Here is a 26,528-nt window from a genome sequence, read left to right as displayed (position 1 = left end):
TTTTTCCCCTCTTGCTCTTTCAAAAGAGCTCAAAGTGCGTGCTTGCCCAGCTCTGCTTGCATTTCCAATCTTCATTCATTCTCCTTAAGGGTGACTTTCTTACCTCAAGCCAATTTGTTTATCTGAGCTTCCCACACAGCCCATTAAAACAGTTTACTTGCCCATGACATGTTTCTGATGCAAGGTAGTTTTTGATGCTGCAGGTAATCTACATTCGCAGAAAAATCACAACTTCAGAAACTTGAAGAAACTCTGTTTTTAGATATGGGTTGTGGTCTGCTGGGACTGAGAGAAAATTATAACTTGTATTTTGAATGGAATAAACAACCCACCCTACATGCTATATGCTTAAAACATAATGAATAAAATGCTCTTGCTGAACTATGGATTATACTTTGGGACTGTATTGCTCCATTTCTTAGTGCCACAGTGTCCATGCCAGAGACCCCATATGAAAGGGGAGTGCAGTTACCCCCTTCTTGGGAGCCTGGGCTGGGGACTCCCCTGAGCCTTCCCAGCAGCTGTAGGATGCTTCTGCCAAATCTGACTTCCACCTCAAGGGCTTATATATATTATTGTTCCCCCTTCCAGCTAGCTAATTAGTGTGCTGGCCCATTAGTACGTTGTCTATTTTTGTCCCAATTCTGTTTCTTTTTCAGGCACAGGTTTTATAACTGCAGACAGATGACAATATGCTGTAGTTAATAGTCAGGTTGTGGAGGTGATACATCCGGTTGTGTAAGCTCCTGAAGGGTCTGCACACAACTGTCCTAGGCTGAATGGGGGTCTCTGAGAAACAATTAGAGATATCCAGCTTTTAAAGTAGACTGCAGAAAGGAGACAATACCTCCATAATTGGTCTCTTTGTCTCCATGAGGAGATAGTCACATCCCCAGTACATGCCATAAAATCTCCAAAGACAAATAAAGTTCAGGTAAAATTTGTAAGCCAATTTTCAAAGTGATTTAGGGACCTAGCATCTAGGGCTCAATGAAACTTAGGGCCAATCTCACAGATATATTGGAAGATGTAAGGATGGTAAATTATCTCTGTCCTCCACAAGGTCTTTCTTATAGCTATTTGTAGGTTTCTCAACTTTGAATATATGGACAAATACTTCTGAGGCAGGTGCTGGCTTTAAGCAAAAGTTTTGGAAGAGTATCTATAAAATTATGTTTTGTATATTTCCAAGAATAAACATGAAATGGAAATAAGCACTACTGTGCTGGATACAATGAGAAGAGTCCTATGATTATTTCACTATGAAGCTACAACTCTGTTTTGGAGCAGAGTCTTTGAATTTGGCAAGGGAATGCTGGAGGGTCAGGAAAGTGCTTTTCACTTCTTCCGTGTAAAAATCTTCTGAAATTTGAACAGGATGTGAGCGTTGGAAAGTCTCAGTTCACACAAGCTTTCTAAACTCAGAGTTTAGAAAATAAATCATCCCTAATTATGCTTGTGCTGAACATGCTCCAGTCCTTGGGTTTGCATTTCCCAGCAGTTAGTAAGTTGCTGTGATACTGGACATGGGCATTGAGAAAATGAAAGCTTTGCCCTGACAAACAGGATTTATCTTTCTCAGGCCTGGATGCCATTCAGGTGAAACAGCATTAATGAAGTAATGAAGGGATTGTAGTTTAGAGCTGTACTAAGGAGAGAAACTGGGGGGAAACTGAGTTTGGGAGAAATCTGGGGTAAAGAAATGGGTAAATGCAGAAAAACCAGGCAAGGTATGGAAACTTGGATGAGAAGACGGAAGTGCTACAGTGAGAATTAGTATATGACATTGATCTTGGCCCCTTTATGGTAGGGCCACACCAGGGGTATAAAAGCAAACAGTCAAAACTAAACTTTGGGAGCTCCAATTTGGTAGAATCAACATCCTCTGAGCCCATATTTGGGTAAGGTAAGACATTGCTAAGAATCCTTTTTATTTTTTAACTAGGGACTGAACTATAGAGAACAAGACTGTATGAGGCACAAGATTGTGGCTCCCCTTGGTGGCTGGCCACTGTTGTCTGAGCTCTAAATCCTCTTGCCATCACAGGACTTGGGAGCCTTCCAGTTTGCTGAACTGGCACCAGTGCTCTGGGAAGTGCCCTTGTTCCTGCTCCTGAGGCTTGCTCCTCCTCATCCATCCAGCACTATACCCTTCCTTATACAGGCACTGTTTTTTCTCTGCTCATGTGATAAGCATATTCCGCAATGAAACAGAAGTGACAGTATATTTTGCTAAACATTTGATTGAAGTCCTAGCTAGACGTTATAGGATTCTTCTTAGTCATGTTGTTTTTAAAATTTGTGAGGGAAAAGACTGGGAACTTTAGTGCAATTTTTTAGTTCAATTTAAACAAAACTCTTTGTACAGATAACTCTTTGTTCAGTGGCTTCAGGCAGAGTGTCTTGACACTGTTTCCTAATTAAATGCAAGCCTGGTTCACCCAGCTATTTCTCTAGTAGCACACTAACTAATCCAATGCTTCGTTTAGTTTGGTCACACATATACGTAGAGCTCAAAACATCATACAACTTTTTCCCCTTTGTATAGTAATTGCCTTCACTTGTGAATGGTCAGCACATCCGGCTATAGAGACCAGCCCCTAATGCCAAATACCAGGAGCAGAGCACATGCACACTCTCTTTACTGCCTTCCAGTATTATACAGGGGGTTTATTTTCCTCTCAGAAAAGATACATATTGATTTTACACAGCAGTGTATTTTTACTATTGCATTTAATTTTGTGACTGAGTCATGAATAATTTGCCTTTCAGTTAACCTCATTCACTGTGTGAATATTGCAAACATTTTCTTTTGTAAACTGTGCATTTGGAAGAGGATCTTGAGGCCCCTATTGGGATTCATTTGGATCTGCATGTAGAGCTTAGTGATTCAGAAGAGTATAAAAATAGGGTAGCTCACAGAGCTCTGCCTAAAACACCACTGGGATTATAGCTTGTAAGCAAAGAGGAGGAGGTGCAAAAAAAATAAATGCTCCCTTATGGCTATTTGAATCACTGGTTTTGCCCTGTTCTTACATTGTTCCATGAATGCCCAAGTCTACTGCCTGGTGCCTAACACTGAAGAGTGAGTGGGATTAATTTTTCTCATTGTTCTTCTTACTCCTCTGCTCTTTACACATATTTCACTTGCTTGCCCAGAGGCCTCATCCCCACTTGTGGCCTTGGTAGAGATCCTCTACCTGCTGGAGGAAAAGAAGATCCAGCTTCTTGCTATCTTACAGTTTTCTGCCTATTGGCAGAATGTCAAAATAACAGTCACACTGTGTCTCTGCTTAATTCAGAAGTATGGAAGAGCTACAGGGATGAACAGCTGCATTGGAGGGAGAGAAGGGGCATGCTTTAAAAGCCAAAATGGTGGAAGAATGTAGTTCTTTCTAAAGCAAGCATTTCAGGCAGCCCTTCTACAAGCAGTGTGAGCTTTCTCCTTCATGAAAAAAAAACAACAAAACCAGATCATCCTAATAATTCGTTTGAGAAAGAAAGAGTTTATGGACTTTATGAGCATTTTGTTGTTGCTGTTTTCATGTTGTTGATAAACAGCTTCAGTGGTGATTTCTCAAATGATGTTCTAGAACTAAGAGAGGCATCTGCTGCTCTGGAAGAGGAGGATTTTCTCAGAGTGCAGCACCTTCATAAATTACTTTTTCAGGAGGCTTAGTGTTTAAGAAGGAGTGCAGTTGTTTTCCTTGCGCCTTTTCCCCATTGCCTTTGGGGTGTTGGCTTAGGAGCGTTCAGCAGTTTCAGCATGTTAGTATTTGGTGACGGATTGTAAAATAAGGTATATTTTTAATTGGGTGACATGCTGATATTAATCAATTCGTTTTCTGGCTTCAATTGCCGGTATTTTAAAATAATAATTATATCGTATTCAGTGCCAAGCTACTCACGATGTGAGGGTTTGAATGGGTGAAATTTCAAAAGACGATGAGCATTGTTGGAAAAACTCTGGACAGTCTTTCTCAAGAGGGTGAAATAGCATTTACATATAGTTGAAATTTAATGGAAGTGAGAAAAAAACATGAATGAGATTGTGCAGATCAGATGACAAGATTAATGTGCTAAAAGATACATGGCAATTATTCCTGTGAGAAATATAAGAAGATGTAAATAGAAGACTCTTAGCTAGAAGCACATTATGCATTTAAGTTCCAACAAAACAGTTATGAACTACCTTCTTAGTGGAGTAGGATGTTTTGGACTACGTATGGAGTTTTCTTGTATTTATCATATTAGCCTTGAAAACTGCCTTCTAAGCAGGCCAGGTAAGTTACAGGTTCTTGATTAAGCCTGTATGACTTGAGTGTTAAAACATGTCGAATATGATGCCTAAAGTAAACCTAATGTTCGCTGTGCTGGTGATGTGCAGTGAATGTTGTCTACTATATTGATGTACATTGCTGCTCCATGCATGCCCAAATGGTGCTGCCCTTGGCGAGGTAGAGACCCCATTCCAGGGACCTGACTCAGTACTCCCACATCATGTTGCACTTTGCTGTGTGGATTAGTAATTAAACACCAGACAAGCATGAAAACACCACAGCTGGAGACCAGGATTCATTCCCGGAGGGTCAGGATGTATACTCTCAAGGGTATTTCCAGGGAAATACAGTTCATTTGAGAGTATCTGCACTTACAGATTTGACATATCTGGCCTTCTCTGAAATGTGTCTTTTTCCATCCATCTGCAATGTCCTCTCATGTAGCTAGATCTTACACTATCTAAAGTGAGACATAACCTTTTATTCCCCGTTTAAATAGCTGCATGGAGGATCCTGAAGTATACTAGCATTCCTTGATACTTTCTTACTTTAATTAGTAACATACATGGTACTTTGTTTAGCTCCTTCTAGCTTTTTGGGGGATCTTTGGGATGGAGAAGTGCTATAGTTTAAATCATTACAGCTTCTGTTTCTAAATGCTTTTCAGAGGCAGTGAAGAAGTTGGGACCATCTAGTTGTTTCTTCTCATTAGTGGTGCTGCACTGGCTTTAAGAGCCATTGGGAACAGGTGCCAGAAGGAAAGGACTTACTGATGGAATTACAGAGATCTGGCAGGCTACTGGGAGGCAGAGATAACATTTTGTGTAAATTCCAGATAATTAGAAGAGCATTGAGTTTCATGAACCATTTTCCTTTTCCTTGCTAAGCTAAGATGCTTTGGTCTGTCCCTTGTTCTTCAGGAGACAGAAAACTGTGCTTTTATATTTGTCAGCTTTTAGAAATAATGATTGGCCCTACAATACACTGAGGAAGGAATTTAAAGCTCATGTAAGATTGTGTAATATGACAGAATAGAAGTAACATAATTAGCATGAAATGGGTTTTCTGCTACTTTATTTCTTTTTGCTGTGATTTTAGTGTAGGTTCCTGCAATTTTACTTTGGAAATGGTACACTACTATTACCTGAATGCCATGAGCTTTCCCCAGATGGTGTTTGCCACTTTGCTCCTTCCCCAGTACCTCTTTCTGTCAGCCTTGTTTCAGTGCATTTGATGGGCATTGTCTGAGATGAGCTTTCAAGATCCTGCTTTCCTTTGACTTCAGCTTCCACGCCCTTAAAAGGAACGATGCACCTCAATCATAAAAAGATGCAGGCTATTCTTGGGGAAGTACAGATGAGCTGAGTATGTTCATATGGTCCACAGGCTTCCAAGTAGAGAACATAGGTCCTGCCCTCAAATTCATGCTGTTGTGCTGCCAAGTCAAAGTGCTGTTAGTGGTGAGAAGGGGTCATGCAGGAGCTTTTGTAGCAGCAGCAGCTGCTTAAGGAGCTATGTCATTTGGCTGCATGAGGAGCCTCTTGAAATCAGGAGCCGATGGGAGCAATGTGGAGGCTTTAGGGGAAGATGGCTGATACAATGAGAGGCAGAATGGAATAAAAGCACACACGCAGCACATTCTTAGTTTGCTACAATTAACATGTGGCCTGCTTTGAGAAGTGCTGGAACATTGTCATTGGATAAAACAACTGATTTTTTCATCAAACATATGTTCCTGGCATAGTGATCTAGTTTCCTCCCCGTGTTCTGATTAGTTTTCTGCCTGAACTATGAAGCTGGTGGTGTGGGTGGGACAAGATTCTTGGTTCTACTTCTCCCTGTTTCACTTCTGTCTAACTCTTGCTTTTCTTACCCATGTACACATGCAGTTGTGTTTTTTGGGGGGTTTTGTGTTTTGCTTTGGTTTTTTATTTTTGGTTAATGCATTTTGTAGATTATTTTTGCCCTTAAATAGATAGATATTTTGATGATATTGAAGATTTTAAGGCCAAGGTAATTGAGTCTTAAAAGTGTAATATGTTCCTGGCATTTCTAGAATGGGATTTTCAGCTCAGCATTTGCTGCACTTCTTTGGATTCCCATTGTATTTTGGGACAATAAAAGCAACGTGTTCACCTGTTATTATTTGGGCTCCAATTATGGAGTACTCAATATGTAGGAACCCAGAACTGAATTTCAGTCCTTTATATAATTGTTAGTTGTGCGTTCCAATGTATTAAAAACATCAAGTTTCAGTCTACCACTAACAATGATTTCTGACATAGGGAAAGATTAAGTTAAAATTAATTTAGAAAATATCACTGGCTGGCAGAACAGTGTCTTACACATCTGCAGGGACTTGCTGATTTTCATACTACCAAGTGGAACAGCATCACAGTAATGAGGAATATAGAAAAGACAAATTAGACTGGGGTCTGCCTCTGCCTAATGGCAAAATATCATTCCCTGTTAGCTGAGTAGGTTGAGAGAAACTGCACATATGAGCCAGTAAAGATTCTGAAACAGAAAACTTTAAAAAGCTTAACTTCTACTGATTATCGTAGTGTTTTCACTTGTTATGCTGCTAAAAATGTAACAAGCCAAGGCTGTTGAACTCCTATTATCAATATGCAAATGTGACACATTTCTTATTATATATGTTCTATTTGATACTTCAGAATCATAGATAAATTTGTTAATTTTACAGTGGTTCTGTCATGGTACAAGACAGATTTCTTGCTTCACATTCAAAAGGCAGGAGCCTAGAAAGTGATTCTGACCTGGTTTGGTCAGTTTTTCCTTTCTTTGCCTGCTGTGTATTCATATTGACTTTTTCAAAGCAAAAAAACAGGTGCTCTACTGAATTTTAACATCATCTTTAATGAGATTCTGGCTTACAGTATGTCCTGGGAGGTTTATGAATAGATTTATTCGTATGCCATTTAGTTACTTTTATTAATCCTTTTAGCCTTATAAAACAAAGTTGAATATCTCACTATATACTTGATTTTGGTCTGATGTAACAAGGGATTTTCTGTATTGAAAACCAAATAATTCTTTTTTAATGTGATGTCATGGGTTCTACTCTGGATTGTTTATGTTGTGATGGCAAATACCTGCTATTGGCTAAAGGCACCTGTTTAGAATATGCTGTGACTCTGAGCTGATTAAGGGTGCCATACATTTTGTTTATATACATTTCCTCTTGAAAGAGTCCCGTTAGAGTTAATAAAGTTTTGTAACCATCTGTGGTTTTGAAGCTCAAAATGACTGGACTAGAAGTGCTCTTGAAGCAATAGTGAATGAGGGTATGGGGACAGTCAGGAGAACAAGAGTCCAGTAGCAAGTAAAATCGCTGCCATACAAAGGATGCCACTGTTTTGAAAAGGAACTGGAAGGTAAGAAAAGGGTTATGGCTGCACATCAACAAAAGTCAGCATATGTCAATAAGTTACCTTGGGATAATATTATTGTCATTCTTTCCTGCAATCTGAAACACTTCAGTTGTCAGTGTAAGTTGGTGTCAACATAGTGTACTTCTCCTTGGCTGAGAGCCATCTCATGTAGTTCTTACTCCATGTGAAACTCTCTGCAACTGAAAATATATATGGAGTCCAGATTTTACCAAATAAACCTTTCCAGATTTTTTCTGCCAAAAATCTATGCCAAGAAAATACACCACTCCCATAATACTCCAAAATGCCCCTTCATAGTGGCTTTTATCATATGCCTTCCAGTTTTCATTCTCATTTAGGCATTTGAATGACTCAAGAAAAAAACACAAATTGCACGCAGTTTCCTTATACACAGTGTAAGAAACAAACGCACAGCAAGAACCCTACATTCTGTGTTTATCTACAAAGGTAGTAATTCTTACATGTTCAAAGGAGTTTTCCCTTGTGAAAATGAAATGTATGCTTAGAAACAAATGGCCTAGGAAACCAGGCTGGGAACATTTCTTTCAGTAAATTATTGATTTGTTCAAGAAGTTGGCATTTATATTTAAATGGATCACAGCTGATTGCACTGATAATTCCCTACCCTTTCTCTCACCAAGGATTTACATTAAAATAAAGCTTACCAGCAACTTTAATATGCACTTCTGTTTACATTTAAATTACACCACATCAAAGTATGACCCTTTCCCTGAACATGTTCCCACAGTGCTGGACTCTGAACATTGCATGATTGTATAATCATATGAGGAATGATAGATACAGTTTAGGTCAGACTTGGCAGGACCCAGAGCAGCACTAGCACCAGATAAGATGGTTATCACTCTGTGAGGGCCATGGGGAGGACAGCCAGTCCAGCGGGCTGTTGACCATGGAGTACTGTGACTGCTGGTAGAACGGTGTAACTGGGGATTGCTGGCAGCCCCATCATTCGTGAGAACTACAGGATGCTTTAGGCAGCTGGCACAAGGTGGAGCAGTTTTAAAGCTACATTAATTAATGCCAAAATATTGGCCTGATGCAGAGCTGGCTCAGGATCAGAAGAGAATGAAAGCAATTTATTGTGTTCATCTGTATGTACTCCATGTATGTAATATAAAAATATTAATACTGCTTGACATGTTTATATTTTTATATTGAAAGGATGGATAGCTCTAGAGTAATTTACTGCTGTTACTTTATTTCTCATGTTTTGTTTTATTTTTTATTTTCATAGATGGAGTAAACTTATCTTGATAGAAGCAATTGACTGCATTTCTATGCTCTATCAGGTTAACACTGTTGACAGTGTGCTATTTGACTTTTGCTGCAGTGTGGTGGTGTTTTAGCTATAAGATTTAATCTCGGTGTTTCCCAAAGTTTTAATGCATGCCTATAATAAATATATGTAAAATAGGAATAGCCTGGTTGTGTTTGTTCAGAACTGAAAACAGTTCTGGACTGCTTTCAGCCCAAAACTTTTTAGCCCAAAAGCCTAAACTAGAAGTGGCAAAAACGGGCCTTTGAAGTGAAACCTGGAAACTTGAATGGGATGTTTTAGATTCCATACAGCTATGATGTAAAGACATATTTAACATCTCAGAATGGGACCTAGATCAGGAAAAACACTTTATGTTGTGCTTTATTATGAGTAAGACATTTTTATGTCTGTCTTCAAAATAGGAAAGTTTTTTATCCTCCATATTTAAATCATTTTAAGTATTGGCGTGATACCACATTATGAGGTAACTCTCATATGTTCGGTACAGATGAGTGCATGTGTTGCATCTTTGTTATCTTGCCTTTCTGATAAAATACAGTTATACCTAATGGAGTTAGGTAGCTGGCAAGGAAGATGTGAGTGGTAGTGTATCTGAGGCCAGAGTGCTGGGAATGTCAGAATAACAAGAAGATACTGCCATCAGGGAGGGAGGGAATTATATAAACATTGAACTGTTAGGCATCTAGGTAGATGTGTACACACTCTCAGTTCGTTCATTAATCTGTCTCCTCCTTCAGTGTGATAAGTCCCCAGATAAAGGTCTTGCCATATTATAAAATCCTATTTGTATTTTTATTCCTAGCCTGATGTTCCTATTAAATGTGTATACAATTATTTGGTTGTGTGACCAGCTTGTTTATACCAATATTATACCAATATATATGCCAGGTCTGGGATGCTTTTTTACTATGCAGCTAGAAAAACAAAAGCAAGACAGTGAGATACGGATGGTTAGGGAATAAGTGTGCCCCTCCTGGAATGTCTGGGTCTCTACTGCTCCTGCTTGTCAAACTGTGAAGAACAGGATCTGCTGTGAGCTGTTTCTTTCTATAGATCCTCCTATAAATATTTAGCCAGATGCCTCCATAGTCAACCACAAAGTAAAAGTCTGAGTTTAAAAGTAGTTGTGCTCTACAGGTGGGATTAGTCTCATTAATTTTAGTAATCTAAAAATTAGGAATGTAATTTAATTTAGTTCTCAGTATTGCTTTTGTCATTATTGAAAGCATCTTTAGAGAGAAATTCATTCTTCTTGTTTTAGGCTCCTGCATGGGTTAAACTGCCTCATAGTTTCTTGTTTCTCTGGGCATAGACTGTTGATGGAGCCTAAATGCTCACCTCAGGCTAGATGCCTCCATTTTGAATTAAATTATCTTGTATCTAAATGCTATGGACTTTAAGTGATTAGCATACTGGACAAACTGGTATGGAATGTGCATAAATAAATGGAATATGCATAAATAAATCAAATGTGCATAAATAAATTGAATATGCATAAATAAAGATGCAAAACTCAGAAATATTGCAACATATTTATGCAAAATATATATTCTTTGATGAATCCACTGCAATTAGTTGGGTTATTGATTGGAGCCGCTCAGGTATGGGAGCAGTGGAGGACACAAGAGGACTGAACTGGGAATATGCACCATTGCTGGATGTAGTTCTGCTTTTCCAAAGGCCTCTTCCTGTGTGAATGCCTGCTGCTATTGCTGTCCTTCATCCTCTGTGTAATTAATCTCTGGGATGAGTGACTCGCATGATATGGGAGTAGGAGGTGACTTTCCTTCCCCACCATGGTTAGTCACAGCACAACCAGCACCTCAGAGCTTCCCCTGAGTCACGCCATGGTCTCAGTGCCACCCCCTGCCCTGAGAGCTCCCTTTTCAGCTTTTGCTGTGCTTCTGGGAGCGCTGGGCTTTGTCTGTCTGCCTTCAACTGATTTTGATGCCTGGCAAAGATGACAGTGTTATGGAAAAACAGTTCACATCACCTAATTCCACAGGAAAAAAAAACAAAGAACATTAGGACAGCAACAAATTTTGAATAGCATTAAAGAAGCAATTGTTCCAATGTAGAAACAGGTCAGCTTTTTAAGTATTTGCAAACAAGACAGGTCATCAGATCCTCATTAGTGCCATAAGCTTACAATAAGCTGTGATGAGAAGTGCAGTAGTGCCAAAGGGAGATGTGGCTATTTGGATGGTTTGTTTGTTTATTTGTTTAGCTACAGGCACCAGTTCTCGCCCTAATTGCAAAAATCCGTCTGTTTATATGTTGACCTCAGTGTAGCTATTTCTGATTTCTTGTGGTACAGGTAGGAAAAGGCCAAAATCTGGATATTTTGATGAAAGATCCAACTGAAAACAGATGAATGTGTTTTGACTACTTTGAGAAAAGAGGGATGTTACTTACTTTTTGCATCAGTATGTGCTGCAGTTGGACTTTTTCAATGAAAGTGGAGAGGATTTTACTGGTGCCGTGTTGATATTGGGTGTTTTGGTAAACAGACTTACTGAAGTACATTCTTAACCCATTGACTTGAACAGCTAGTAAAAATTTCAGGCATTAGTTGGTTATTTCCAGCCGAAGATAAAAAATGAGGAATTTTGAAATGCTATATTTTGTTCTACATAAATTTAATACCCATCCTGTCTTAAAAGGGAAAAAGCCCAAACCAAAATAAGAAAACAACCCAACAAATAATCTGGGGCAGTCTTCTTGCCTATATCCTGAATTATTTCAGCCATCACCTTAACTGAAATGTTTTTTTATTCTGCATGCTGATACTAATTGGGTTATTCTGGGATTACTTTTTTTCTTTTCTTTCTGCAGTGGTTTTTCTGTTCCCGAGTTCTGTCTCTGCTTATTTTAGTCGTCTCTTTTTTGCTTTTCTTTGGCCATCATCTCAACTAAAACAATTTTAATAGTCAGTCTGCCAGTCTCTGAAGGGCCTTGCATTTGCCTATGCTTCAAGTAAAACCATCTCTTAGAGGCATGTGGGCTGGTTTGGAGTGGGCCTGGCCACATTATCTCTGGCATGGCTCTCTAAAAGCACCATGCTCACAGTGACAGGAGGCCGGTAGCTAGCACCTTTCAGCCAGAAACAGAGAACAGCCTGAAATGACTTTGCAAATGCTTTCAAGGGACATTCAAAACTTAGGCAATAGAAAAAAGAAAACTGTTTGTCACTTTAAGTCTTTGTTCTGCCTCCTCACTTTGAGAGAATAAATACATGCCTTTTGTTTAGAAGTGTTTGGGTTTCCCTGCAAACTGAGATTCTGTCAGCTTTACACCAAAAAAAGGCTGGCTTGCTTGTGTCAAATTCAGATGGTCCAGTCAGTTGAATAAACATAAGAAACTGGGCAAGGCATAACTAGTCTGAGGTGTTTGCACAGCACGTTCCTATGAAGGGCACTAAGAGGGGTGTGCACACAGCAGAGGTCTTGTGCAACTCTACTAGTTGTGCTCCAGCATCACACCTTCCCTAATTTGTGTAGTCTCTCTGCACATGGTCATACTGTTCATTCAGTTGTTAGGCTTCATGAACTCTTTTATATAGTGTATATTCCATTATTGGAATATATATAGTTAAACCAGTTTCATGATAACCATACTATCTACCTATGGTTTTAAGAAACTTTCTCAGGTCTTGGCTTTCTTTTTGGGCTTTTAGGTTTTCATAGCACAAGCTAAAAAAATATATCCAAATACAGAGTGTAGGTTGTGGGGTTTTGTGCTTCTGAAGGACATCTGTGAACCTCTCATGTAAACTTAAGTTCCCAATAAACTTGTAAACATCTGTTTTGCAAAGAATGGAGAACATGCAATTATATGTGCCTGTTATCATTATTAAATAGCCCTTGCTTCACATCAGATAAACTCAGATGAGTTCCTTATTCTGTGTACAGTTTTTTTGGTTGAACATCATTGTAAGACTGATTAGGCAATATTGGCATATATCCTCTGTATCACTGCGGCTGTTGCTTGTTTGGAATTTGGAGCATGCTAACACAACTAATTGAAATATCCTGTTCTTAATATAATTGTTTACAGGACTGCATTGTGTCACCGAGTGTCATTTTACTACAGGATTTTCAGACATTTTACAGTTTTCCATGAGGATCCAAATCCTGCAAGTTTTTTTGACATGTACCAAAGTCACCTGTTCTTTAGTAGTATAAATAGTTCTTCTGCAGTATAAATAACTATTTAAAAGAGAATATATCTGTGGATTTGAAGTTGGAGAAATACAGTACATGATATTTTGGGGGAGACTCACTTAAGTCTGTCTAGCTGAGCAGGGATTGTTTTACTATAAATCTACGCACTAGAGAAGCCATTTGCCCACTTTCATTCTTCTTTAATGTATGGAACATCTTTTTCAGTCAGAGACACAGATGAAACTTAAGTGGTTCAGCAGCTTCTAGGTCAGAGCTTGAGACTTAAAAGATTTTTACTGTTGTGACTCAGGAATAATTATTAGGAAGATAATGCCAATACCATTATAACCTGTAACAAGATAATGACAGTAACATAAAATGAAACATTGATGTAAGTATGGGATTTTATTACTGATAGGGAAGTAACATGAACCTGCCCAGGGCAGCTGACAACAAAGCCATCTGGTGCAAAGCCTTTCCGTGGGACTGCTGAATTTGAGGTACATCGGTTTGATAAAATTTCAGGCTCCACTTTCTACTCCAACTTGTAGTTCCCAAATTTATGAAAAAGAATAAAAAGGCACTAGGGTTCTACATTTTCAGGAAGTGCCTCCAAAGCATTTCTTCTTACATTTCCATCTAAAATGAGAGACATTCAGCAAGTCCTACTAAAAATGGCAATTCTCTATTATTGGAGGCCTTCAAGAACAACTGTAAGAATTTAAGGAAAAACTTGTTTTAAGGACTGTTCTGTTCCATACTTATTTTATGAACTAAATAACGTAGTAAATGCTTGAACTTTTAACAAAGGGTAGCCATTGTACAGTAATTCCTGAAATATGAAATATGACCTTCCGTCCTCCCCCAAAGAATTTATGTTCCTATGACCTACCTCACATTCATTTTAGGTCCCTATATCCATCATTCTCATCCTTAGAACTCCCACTCAGCAGCTGCCTGTTTTGGCAGCACTTATAGTCCATCCATAGCCATCCCAGGATTTTACATTAAGGATCTGTACAGACGTGAAATTGTACTTCTGAGAATGCTCAGAAGCTGCGTTGGCTATAACAAAGTCAAGCACCTTGCCAGGAAGGTTTATTTAAAGGGCAGGTGTAATAAGCACCTGCCTACTGTAACAAAAAGTTTGATCTAGCGAAAAAAACCCTCCAGTGTTCCAGAATTAAATACTTATTACTTATTGTCAGTAATTGTTTCCTGTTAAAAAAAAAAAAATAAAGTAGCTCACATGATTAAATTATTTTTCTTATTATTTTATCAGGGAGTTAAAAGGTTAATGGGAAAGGTCAGGAAAAGCAGTTTTGCTTGTTCTAAAATACTAGACTAAATGGAGAGCTGTCAGCGGAAGTCCCCAAAGTGATACTCCGCATGCCTCCGTATGATTAAAGCAGCTGTGTGGGCTTTCCTGGAGTGCCAGCTTTTGCAGACAGAGCTACCTGAGGAGCTGTTGAAGCCATTAGTGCAATCTCAGAAAGCAGCTGAGCATAGCGTGCCATGGGATGCCAGGTGGTAGGCTACTGGTTTAGTGACTCATTTGAGAGGAGATATGATGCTCCTTTTGCTAGAATCATTTTTTTTTTCTCACTTAGATGTGTAGGACAAAATACAGAAAGGCTCTTGGAAGAAAAGGCTGGAGCACAATCTCCTCTGTCTAAAGTGAGTGCTGTAATCTCTAGCCAGCAGAGTTATTTGTTTGTGTTTTCAGTGAGTCCTTTCTTCTTCATCCTCTGCTTCCTGCTCACAACTTCCTAAATCTTGAGTTATTTTCTGCATAGTGGTGTGGTTGCAATGAGAGTATCCCCTTCCTAATACTTTACAGAAGCCTTTAGTCCCGGGGGTGATTGTGTGGGAGGTAGAAGATATGGATTTAATTAAATTTAAAGGCTGTGGCTCTCTAAAGTGAGCTACTCAATCCCTATCCTTCATTTCTAGTCTGTTATCCAAGAGACAGGGTATCACTAGAGTGTGTATTTTAAAAGGAAACAGGTCAGTGAGTGAAGAGTTGCACATGCAGAGAACAGTTCCTCGAGGGTGGTGGGTGCCCTGTGTAAGGCCAGTCATTTGAACCCAGAGATCAGACCTCAAACACAGAGGCACCAACTGTTTTCTGTCATAAGAGGTATGGGTTTGGCCTTGAAGTAAAAAAAAAAACAAACCAAAAAAACCCAACAAACAACAAACGCCATATGCCTAGAGATAAAGTACCATTTATACTTATATGTCAGGTGGTAACCATAGGGGGGAAGAAAAATGTGCTTCCATTTTCACACAGCTTTCTCAAGACCTTTCTTTTCTTGAGGTATCAGCCTTTTGCTATTCCAGATCATTGTCAGGTCATTTCTTTCTGTGTCCTAAAATTCATGTCAGAAGATTGCGATAATACATTAATAAGTAAAGCATCTCCACCTTGTTCATAGGAGAAGAGACGCAGATATCATAGTTTGGATACTAGTTTCAAGCAACAGGGTCCAGTGTTTATGTCAAGATGCCTGTGTGAGCAGAGCTATAAACCTTACCTATCTCAAAGCCTCAATAAATAACTTGAATGTCCATGTCTATAAGGATGGATCTTTACATAGCTAAGCCCTGATCCTATGTAAATGGCTTTGCAGTCTTATAATGGAAGGTACTACACTTCAGGGGTGTAGTACCTTCAGATCATTATCCGTCTTCATTGCTATCTATTATCTAAACCACCTTGATCTTCAGACCTGAATTTTGCATATCAGGATGTCAGTATTCAGCAGAAGAATGTGCTACTTTGGAATTAAAAAACTCTTCAATGAGAGGTGGTGCATTTAACTATTGCTGGATTTATTTTCCTTTTCTTTGGCAGGAGGGCTTGAGGTTGCTATTTCAGTATTGAGCTAAGAGGGGGTTTTTTGCTGTCTTCAGAGGCAAGTTGTAGGTGGAGAAATTCAGTCATGAATCACATATCTTTGGTGTTATTTTGGGGCATGCTATAGTTGTATAGAAGTATGTAGCACAACACAGAAGGTGGGATATGTGTTAGAAAATTTGTTAGAAGATTTGCATGGGAGACTGCAGATTGAACATAGATGAAAGACAGTCCCCAGGTCATAAGGACTTCCCTTCTTGAGACACTGCCTCTTTCCATATGATGTGCCACCAGAGTCTTCACCTTTAGGCAGATTCACCTTTTATCATAGAAAGGAATGGTGTTAAGAACATTTTTAGTAGGAATCTGGAACCTTTTTCTTTTCATTATATGATCTTTCCAGATCTGGCTGTGTTACAAAAGCTGTATAAGAGAGGTCTTTTGTTAAGTAGTTAGGAAAATTATAACACTGAATCTCATTTGGGATGAAAAGCTTTCTGTTGTCAAAATTCTGATAAGATTTATATCTTCTTTTTGTTATTTAAGATTAGTGACTGGCAGAATTTACTTCTGGCATAAAATTTATTGTGCTGGATGATTGCTCATTTAAGCATTATCATCAGAATGGGCAGGCCTTTATTATGGATGGTGCTTTTAATGGTGATAAAGGGGAAATTGGTACAGTGGTATTCCTGCTGTATTGAGCTGCATACTTAGTTTTTCAATTCCTGAAACACTCTTTAACAATTCTTGAACTGAAGAAGTGTATGTGTAGGCTGTCATCTGTGTAAGCATAATTTCATTTCTCTGAGCTTGAGCTAGACAGCAAAATGCGAAATGGTTGCGCACACATGACCATTGCACTCACACATTCACCACCAAAATGTGTTTTAATAGAAATTAATGACAGTAAGAAGAGGCTAAGATCACTTAAGCTTGACGTCGTTAACATATTTACTTAATATTATTGTGTTACCTTTAGCACCTCTCTGGTGTGCTGAGTGTGTGCAACGTATTTATTGATATTAAAATCATAGTCAGTGACAAACAACTTTTAAGCATAAAAGCCCAGAGAAAAAATAGCAGGAGTTAAAGTGTCTTGTTTAAAATATGTAGCTCAGAAAGCAAGCAGTTTATTTTGTTTATTTTGATTTGCAAAGCTATTCTTCCACATGAGAGGAAACCAGACAATTCAAATCAGTTTCTAAGCCTCAGAAAGCACAAGTTAGATAAAGACTTTATATTAAAAGCCAGTTGCAGTCTACTTGCCACTGTTTTCTCACAAGAAAAGAACAAAAGTATATCTTAATATTTTTGCGTCTCTATTTATCAGAAATTTGCCTTCCCATACTTAAAAAGAAGTGCTGGAAAAGAGGGTTAGTTTGATCCCTGGCCCAAGTTCTTTAATGCCAAGTTGCAGTGTGGAAAGAATGTCTCTATCCAAGTTATAAATCCTTAAAATGAGCATTGATGGAAAATCTGGAGTAGTTTCACAGTGGAATCTCCTTGGCTCCATGTGAGGAGCCCTGTGCTGCTTTGCTAAGGCAGGTGCCTACTCCATCCAGAAACAGCCTGGTTGATACCAAGAGTGGCTTCTTGCTTGTGAACAAAAAAAGTATCAGCAAAGCAAGGACAGTTTTGTTCTGCAAATTACTTTGTGATTTGCAGTCCGGTCTGAGGAATTTTTTCTTCATTCTTTTGTGTTGTGGTATTGGTGAGCCATGAAGGAAACCTGTGAAAATTCAGTTTATTTTTTCCTTTACAGAAAACTTAGCTTTGCTTATTAAAGTAAATGGAGGACTAATCATGAAACTTATCTTGGCAGTGACAAGATGTTTGTGAGACATGATTCATGCAAGTTTATGCTACTTTAAAGTATAGGAAATCTCATTAGGGGGAATAGAATGGGGCCTCTGATGTAGAGGGCCATCACTGCTATCCTGGATGCCCAGAAAAGTAGAAATATGGCTTTCTTTTTACCCTTCTCCCCTTGGACAGGCACAGGTGCTTCTTCACAAATCAGCTGTTTCTTCCAAGGGAGATCTCTTTAGTCAGGAGCTGTCACTGGCCCAAGCTTTGGGTGGGCTTGGATGACGTTCAAGTGCATGTGCATTCACAAAAGAGGGAAGGAATTTCATGTATTTCAGTTCATTTATTTGTATTAAAGAATGCTGTCACTGTACTTTTGGTCAAATTAATTTCTTCACACATCACCACTATCAAGACAAAGCATGTCCTCCTCTTACATTTGTCATTACTGTAGCATAGCACCAGCTTACAAAAGCAACTCATTATATGTCTCATCACATAGGATAGTCAGCAACTTTTTTCATGTACTTCCTCTCTCCTATCACTTCTGGGACATACATATGTCAACATTAACATGAAGAGTTGCTCTGTAGGGAAAACCAGTTTGGTATTAAGGAACCAGCATCTAAGGTACGCATTTTGGGAATGGGTGGTTACTTGGGTTAGTTCTCATTTTGTTGAATGGACTAAATGCCAGTTAGTGAATAGAGTGCATGCAGCATACTGTTGAAGTACATCTCTCCCTTTCATTTTTTCTGAAAATGATCTCTGAGAGAACACAGGTGATAGGATACAGCCTTTGGAAGAGCACTCCTTGTTTGAACTAAAATGCTGACAGATTCACCTTCTGAGAGGTGTCTTTAGGTGTAACACTTGTGCCCGGCAGGGAAACCTGGTCTTCCTCACTCTAATAAAATTATCTGAGATAATAGTTTTAATCAATGCTTTATGTAAAAGCTGTATTGAATAATAGGTCCTGTATTTTATTGTACTTTTACTAAGTGGATGCTGAAAAGTACTTTAAAGTTAGAACTATATATCAAAGAAATAATTTCAATGTTGTACAGGCGAGTATATGAAGTATTTATAACAGAGAGTCTCAAGTTTGGCTGGTTTGGAAGATTGCTCTGTGTGGCACTTGGTATTTTCCCCTGTTAATTCAGGAAGCTTGAGGCCAGTATTAATAACTGTGGTGGTGTTGCTCCCTTAACAAGTATCACTTTCCAGCAGCACAAGTCTGTGGAGAAGCAGCTGTCTGGTTGGATCTGCAGCTGCAGGATGAGTATCTGGCACCTTCCTGTGGTCCTTTATTGCTATTGCACAGGACTGAAGAGTGTAAGCCAATAAAGAAACCGATGATTAAACTGTAAATCAAATCAGTATGATTATTTTCAAAGGATGAACAAGTTATTTCATTCTATAAAGAGATGGATTTTAACTGTGCAATATACAGATTTCTTAGCAAACCTTAAATACAAACACACACAGACTCGTACTGTTACCTTTCATCTGGCACAGATGCATCCAAAGTCTTGCCCCTGTACCATTGGTGAATATTGGCCTCAAGCACATGTATTATATTAATTCTGAGTTGGGATTGGGAAGAAATGGGAAGAAAGAAAGCACAGTAAGTCATTACAAATGTTACTTAAGTGATTAGATCACAACTGTAAGTGAAACTTGGAAATATAAACTAGCCCCGTTAAAGCTGGGTAAGTTATCTAAAGTTTGCCAATGATTGTTGAAGGGTATTGTTTCTATTAATCTTCTTAGCTGAGATTAATGGAGTTTTATTTAACTGTATTTTTATCTGAAAATTACTGAGTAGTGTTGATGGATACATGCTGCTATTTACACAACAGAATTGTACTGTAGGGATTCTGACATTTTGGTTAATCGGTATGTATCTCTCTAAACAGTTTTTATTCCTTAGCTCATAATTGTTCTCATTTACTCAGTGGGATTCAGAAAAAGGGTTTGTGGAGTGTCATTGGATACTAATTTCATTTTGTTAAATGAAGTGCATTGGCTCCGTCTTGCCTATAAATTAAATCATTTTTCTGGCCATATATTTTTATTGTGTGAGTACTTTTTCTTCTTTTGTATTTTGCTTAATGTTACAAAAAGTACTACCCCTCAAACCCCATCTTTACAGTAAATGAGCTGTAGTGTGTTTTCTATAGTTACTTAAATCTGGACATAAATCAGATGCTTGACCTGTCTCTTATGGCAGTCTAAATGTGAACCATTGTTTTCAAAGCTTGCCATTTTCTTTGCTAAATGGAGGACTGAAACTAATAAATTGTCCTTTTGCAACCCAGAGAAATAACCTTTAATAAAAAAATACTTGAAAGGTCAGATCCTGCCTTCCAGTTCAGTTTTCCTTAGTGTAGAGGCAGTAGGAAGGAGGAAGGCATCTCATTGCAATCTGAATTCCTCACCCTACTCTAACATTAGTCAACCCATTGCCCAGCTTTTTATAAGTACGAACAGCTTCAAGGACACTCCAACATGTGGTTTGCTACCCACAATTTATTAGTCAAGAATAGCTATGTTGAAGTAGGGTTATGGTCATGCCCTCTCCTCTGGCAAATCCTCTTAATCAGGGACTCTGGGACTATTTTGTAGGCTTTTCTGGGTATAACATCCAGGGTAGGCCACACCCTGGAAAAACACCCAGGAAATAGATATATAGCTTTTATGGCCCACTTTGTAGCATACTGGAGAACAACAGAAAGAAGTCATCAATCTTTCTTCTACAAGCATGATTTGAATGAATGTCTATAGGTGAAAAGCTCTAAGTGCTATCAACTATTAGTAGTCTCCAATGGCAACATTTTAAGCAGAGTAAACACATTACACTACAAAGTCACATAGCCCTTTTATTAAGTGACATGTTTCCACTTTGTCTGACTGTTAAAATTCTGGTGTTGGAGCTTTTTCATCGTTTCAGTTTCCTTTATTCCTTTGTTTTTTGTTGTTTTGGTTTTTTTTCTTTCTTGCTGTTTTTTTAAGGAAAAAAAGAATGAAATTTATTGGTATAATCCAGAATAAAATGCAGGATCCTGCTATGCTAAAAGTAGTATTGTATATTCCTGTGAGCCATTGCAACCCAGGTATACTGCTAACAACATTTTTTGTAATAGGTAAGTGTTCCTTCCGTATCTCCTAACTCTTGTTTGCTACAAAATAAGGAGGAAAGAAAAATCTGTGCACAGAAGACAGCACGAGAGTGAGCCCTGGGGAGCAGCATTTCAATTCTTTCATGATAATGAATGAGGATACAGGTCTCCTAGAGAGTATTTTAAAGGACAAGTGATGAGCACTGGGTACTATCTGCTTATTCCCACATATCTTTATTTCATATAGTGGACAAATATATAAATATCTTTCAAATATAGCCTATCCTCCTAAATGGCATGGAAATCTGTCACAAGGTCTTGGCATAACTCAATTGGCAGCAACTGCTGTTCTTCCTAAGCAGCAGCAGTGGCACATAGGGTAACAACAGAAGCATACTCTAAGTATGGAAAGCTGTCTTCCCGATAGCAACAGGAGACCATTTTCAGATCTGAAACTATATTCTGTAGTAAAAAAAAAAAAATATGCAGAAGGATGCCAATTCTTGGAATATGCCTTTTCCCACCAAGCCTATTTATAAAACTACCTGATAAAAAACATAGAAGAAATTGTTGCAGCTCAGATGTTCTCTGTTGTACTCCCAGCTGTGTTTGCCCTTGAGTGAGCCACATAAGAAAGAAAAAAAAAGTAAAAAGCCACCAAGAAAGCCTTTCTACCTCAGTTTCCCCACATCCACAGAAATAATAAATAATAGGGGTGATTTCAATCTGGAAAGCATGTTGAGCTGATTTAGTGGAAGACACTAACAAAGTGTTATGCATTATTATTGCATTAGTCTGACTGTACTTCTGAAATCCATCTGACATTTCCCACTTGGCATTGATTCTAGGTGGTAATATTTCTGTATTACTTTTAAAAAGGATGCATTATAGAACTGCCTCATGTACAATTATATGGTTTATGATTGAAACATTTTCAAAGCAAGGCAGTAAGCTGTGTGATGCTCTCTCTCTTGTCACTTCATTAAACTACTGTGTTACAAAGTGCATTGTGTCATTACGGATCCTGCCAAGCAGCTCTACTGTGCTCCTTATAGCTACGTGTGAAGTACTGAGGTGAAGTTCATAACTATATTTGGTTATCAGCATTTATTTCCTCTACTCTGTTGAAGGTTAGCATGACGAGCAGTTGAGGAATGCTAGGGGAAATCGTTAACGTGAGCAGGCTGTGCCCGAGCTTGGATTGCCCCGCTGAATTCTGTTTCATATTGTAAGCAGTTAAATCACCACGTGTTGGGATGGGGTTCGGACCACACAAACACAGGATCGGGTCTGTTCTGTTACTGTGTTGATGAGACTGGTGCTCCGCATCGTGGATAACAGCAGCTCTCCCGTGCGCTGTCAGCAGTCGGAGCCTAGTGCTGAAGTCGGATACTCCCGGTAAGACATGCCTGTAAAGCAGGGTGGTAGGAAAGGAAGCTTGGAGAGGAAATGAGTAAGTCAGCAGCCTGGCCCAATGTGTAGCTGTAAGGCAGGGTTACTGGAGCAGGCTAAGTGGAGAGGGGAGGAAATGTTGCAACAACTAACCCCCATGTCTGTGTTCTCTGAAAAAGTCTCATCATAGAAGAATCTAAGAGTATTTTTACTGCATTACTGCACAATTAATGTAAGACAGAGTGCTCTATTGCTAGGTCGGGAAAGAGAGGGAGCATGCATAGCTCCTTGTTAGAAGTGCTCAGCACCCAGTGAAAAGGAAGCCCCCATAAAAAGCAGACTGTTGCATGAAGTTACTGATTTTTTAATCTTCTGTTCTGCATGACTTTTCTGTCCTGTGCAAACTGAGTATTGTCAATGATAATGCACACTGTATCTTTATGTTTTCCTGAGAAGCTGATAAAATTTCTAAGAGGTGATAGCAACATTGATTCTTAAAAACTGTGGAGGAGGGATTCTCTGTTTCTTTTCATATTTGCATTAGGGAATTTAATGTAAAAATAATACAGTGGCATGTGTACATTCTTAGAATTTCATGTGTCTATCTACATGCTTTTTATTTTTTACAACTGAATGTTGAGCAGTTGGGTCCCCAGAAGAATGAGATGAATGAGAAGGGCATCCTATGGGGAAGGGGAGAAACAAAAGCAAGTGGTGATCCTCACAGAAAGAGAGGAAATTAAACGTGACATTCCACTGCCAGCTGGGTGTTGCTTTGCTATATTGTCTCCATCAACAACTCTCTGCTTTTTTGACATTTTTTAGAATACTTCTGAAGTGAAAAATACCATTTTTTACCACTGCCCCCTCCCAGTAGTGTTTTTTTACTGTTGCAAGACTATCAAAATATTGACCATCAGTAAAGCTGTTGTTACAAAACAATATTTACATTCTTTATGCTTGTCACTTTTAAATTAATGAGAAAAGAAAATTGTGAAGAGGGTGGATGGGTGGATGAAGTCCATTCTTTGAATAGTAGATACTTGCAAAACAGCTGCTAGAATGAAATTTCCCCGGCTGCTCAGTGAGAGGATAGTTCAAATTGTAGTCAAAATTAGGATTGGTCCACCAGATTATGTGTGGGTGTGACAAATAAAAAAGGAGATGCTTGGTAAAGTATTTTTACTTGTAATGTGAAACTAACCTAAAATAATATTAGAGGGTATTAAATTCTGTATGTTCCATTGGATCAGTTTCACTGGAATACAGAAAATAGTTCTGCTTGCAGCAATAGCCCAGAGACTATTTCTGAGACATTATTTTAGAAGAATGACTGAATTTGAAATACTAGTAGTAGGGAATACATGATGCTATGGGTGTGGTATGCATCTTTTATCATCACGATTTAATATATTGGTCTAAATATGTGTCCATACAATCTTTACAGACTCCACATTAGCATTCGTTATGTATGGTTATGCAGTTGAAGAAGCACTTCCTTAGCAATTTAATGGAGACTTTCATGTTACTCAACTGTAATAGCAAACAAATCATGAAAACACGTGTGATTGAAACAGACTTGTGGGTTCAGCAGGGAAATTTAGGGCCCTATCTAACAACAGCATCCTTCAGCTACGAGAGAGCTGAATCTGCTTTCATAGTTTAATTCTGTGGGGTTACCTGAAAGCTGCCAAGAAAGCTATGGCAAACCAGCTGGTGATCTGCAGGAACATGGGAGGAAATGGGGTAGATGAAACAAATTACAATTCTATGTCTCTTTTAATGAAGAGGAAGGTTTTTTGTCACAGAAGGTTTTTTGTCACAGAAAACCTGTGACAAAGGGAAGGAATCTGTAGGATGTGAATGTAGACTGAGTGGTGATGCTTTTCCGGGGTGGAAAGCGGATGCTAGCTCTATAGGTAAGACTCTGGACTGGGAGTCACATCTATTTTCCCACCCTGGCTTTGCCACAAAATTCCTTGGTGAACTAAGAAAGTAGTTACTGGCTTTGGCCTCTGGTTTTCTGTTCAGAAAATGGGATTCCAATCCCTTCCTCCCAAGGGTCTATGAGGTTAAATAAAAGGATGTTTATAAAGTGAGCTTATGTTGTTTTTATGGAAGAGGTGCGATTTCAACATTTTCAAACAATATTTTCAGTAGAGAAAGAACCTCAGATATTATATTTACTTACACAGTGATGCTGTCCTACATATATACTTTCTCCCAGTGGTAACATCCCACAGTAGTGGGAGGTTCTGTGTAAGTCCTCTTTTCCAGGGTGAGAGGCCACAAACACCCCGCAAAAGGGAGCCAGGACTGGTTGCAGAGGGCCTCTGATACCTTCCAGCATGACATCCCTGCACCAAGCTCTGTTAGTCCATGCTGCCTCTGCATGCTGGACACCCCAGGATGCTATGAGCACCTCCTGGGTGCACTTTTCCTTCGGTACATAGGTGAAGGTGTGTCTGTTCCTCTTATCCTGAGTGAACTGGGTTCCCCTTGTGTATGTGCTGTGAGCCTTACCAAATACTCTCTCTGTGTATGTATAAGCTTTATGGAATAAATGCCTTCAACCTCTCTCTTCACACACACCCCTCCACCTCCCTTATTTTGGAGGATGTAGTTCAGCTGGTCCTTTTCAACCTTTTGTTGATAACAGCCTTTTTTTGTGCTGCCTGTTGCTAACTGTTTGGTGCTGCTCAGTCTCACCCTTCCCCCTTCTTCTTTTGGCTGAGAAAGGACACAGCATAGTTCCAGAATATATACTCCAATTCCAGCTATGAGACTACTGTACATCTGGTGCTTTCAGTCTCCTCTGTGCACACTGCAGCACACTGAACTAGGGGCGAGGTGGAAAAACGACCTGTCTCTGCACGGTGGGACATGATGGTTACTGCAGAATGTGTCGCAGAGGCATCATGGCCAGGTGCAGGATCACCAGTGACACCCTGATGACCTCTTACCAAAACACAGGCGCCTGTCTCTGCTATCACTTTCTCTTGGGCAGCCCCGGAGCCTGAAAGTTGTTGGTGGGGCATGCGCAGAGGTAGAAACACGGTGGGAGGTGGAATTGTGGTAGATGTGACTGATTTATGACAGAAGTTTCCTTTACAGTCATAAGGGGAATTTTGCTTGGTCACAGCAAGTTTGAACCCTTATGAAACAGCCTGAATCATTTGAAGTTAAAATAAAACAGAGAATGGCAGGGGGAGGGGCATGGCCCTTATGGAAAAAAAAAAGGCGAAAACCAGAATGTTAAAATTATTTCCTCTGGTGTTGACTTCTTCAATGGGAATGTGATCCAGAATAGTTCCGGTGTGCAAGCCAACAGTTGTTTTAAAAATTTTTATTGTCTTCTTTTCTCTCTTCTCCCTCTCCCCCCTGCCCTCCTACTCTGCTCTGCAGATTTACACTGACTGGGCTAACCACTACCTAGCAAAATCTGGCCACAAGCGGTTGATCAAGGATTTGCAACAGGACATTGCAGACGGAGTTCTGCTAGCAGAAATCATCCAGATCATCGGTAAGACCAGGACTGAGAGAAGCACTGCAGGCTGACTCCTTGCATGGGGGAATATATAATTCAAGTTGAATGTATTTAACAATAAGATGAACCCTGAATAATACTATTTGACTGGGTCCATATGTCTGATATTTGTGTGGTTCATCCTTGTCTTAATTTAAAAATATGTTTATGTGAGCATGTTTGGAAGTGGCTGTTTAACCATACTTTAAATGGCCAGAACTGTATCTTACACACTTTGAATTGTCAGAAATGAATGCTCCATTAAACCATATGTCTCCCATGTGTGCATTTTGTTAGTTGGAGTGGCTCATACTTTCTGGGATGCCTTGAAACTGTATCCTGACCCTGCAAAGACAATTGTGGAAGATTTCATGTCAGCAGTTATTTTGCAGGGGCTGAAGAATTAGCAGCGACCTCCTTCGCACTTCCCCCTTTGCATGATTTGGCATGTGGAAGCAACTGCTGCTAACAAGGGTGTTGTTACTGTACGACTGAGCTTTACTTAGAAAGGAGCTCTGTCAACAAAACCCTGTGCACTTTATTGCTGTGTCTTTTCTGCTCTTCTTTTGCTTTTTCATTTGTTTTTATTCTTTTTTGTTCTTCTTGTTTTGGAATTTTAGGGGGTTTGGGGTTTTGGATATTTTGGCCAGGGGGTGAGAA

General features: G+C 39.1%; 1 protein-coding gene across 10 annotated transcripts in view; it reads left to right on the top strand.

The window, feature by feature from the left end:
• The window catches only part of NAV3 (neuron navigator 3), a 544,137-nt gene that overhangs the window by 332,425 nt on the left and 185,184 nt on the right, over positions 1-26,528 (top strand). For all 10 annotated transcript variants that reach the window (XM_057429345.1, XM_057429347.1, XM_057429346.1 and 7 more), the window contains one exon: positions 25,748-25,865. In XM_057429345.1, the coding sequence (XP_057285328.1) occupies positions 25,748-25,865 (118 nt within the window). The remainder of the gene's footprint in view (positions 1-25,747; positions 25,866-26,528) is intronic.

Source organism: Pezoporus wallicus, unplaced genomic scaffold, assembly GCF_028554395.1.
Source record: "Pezoporus wallicus isolate ANWC-B61680 ecotype Strahan unplaced genomic scaffold, APGP_CSIRO_Pwel_v1 contig_5069, whole genome shotgun sequence".
NCBI classification, from domain to species: Eukaryota; Metazoa; Chordata; class Aves; order Psittaciformes; family Psittacidae; genus Pezoporus; species Pezoporus wallicus.
This window is presented reverse-complemented; position numbering and strand designations above follow the sequence as displayed.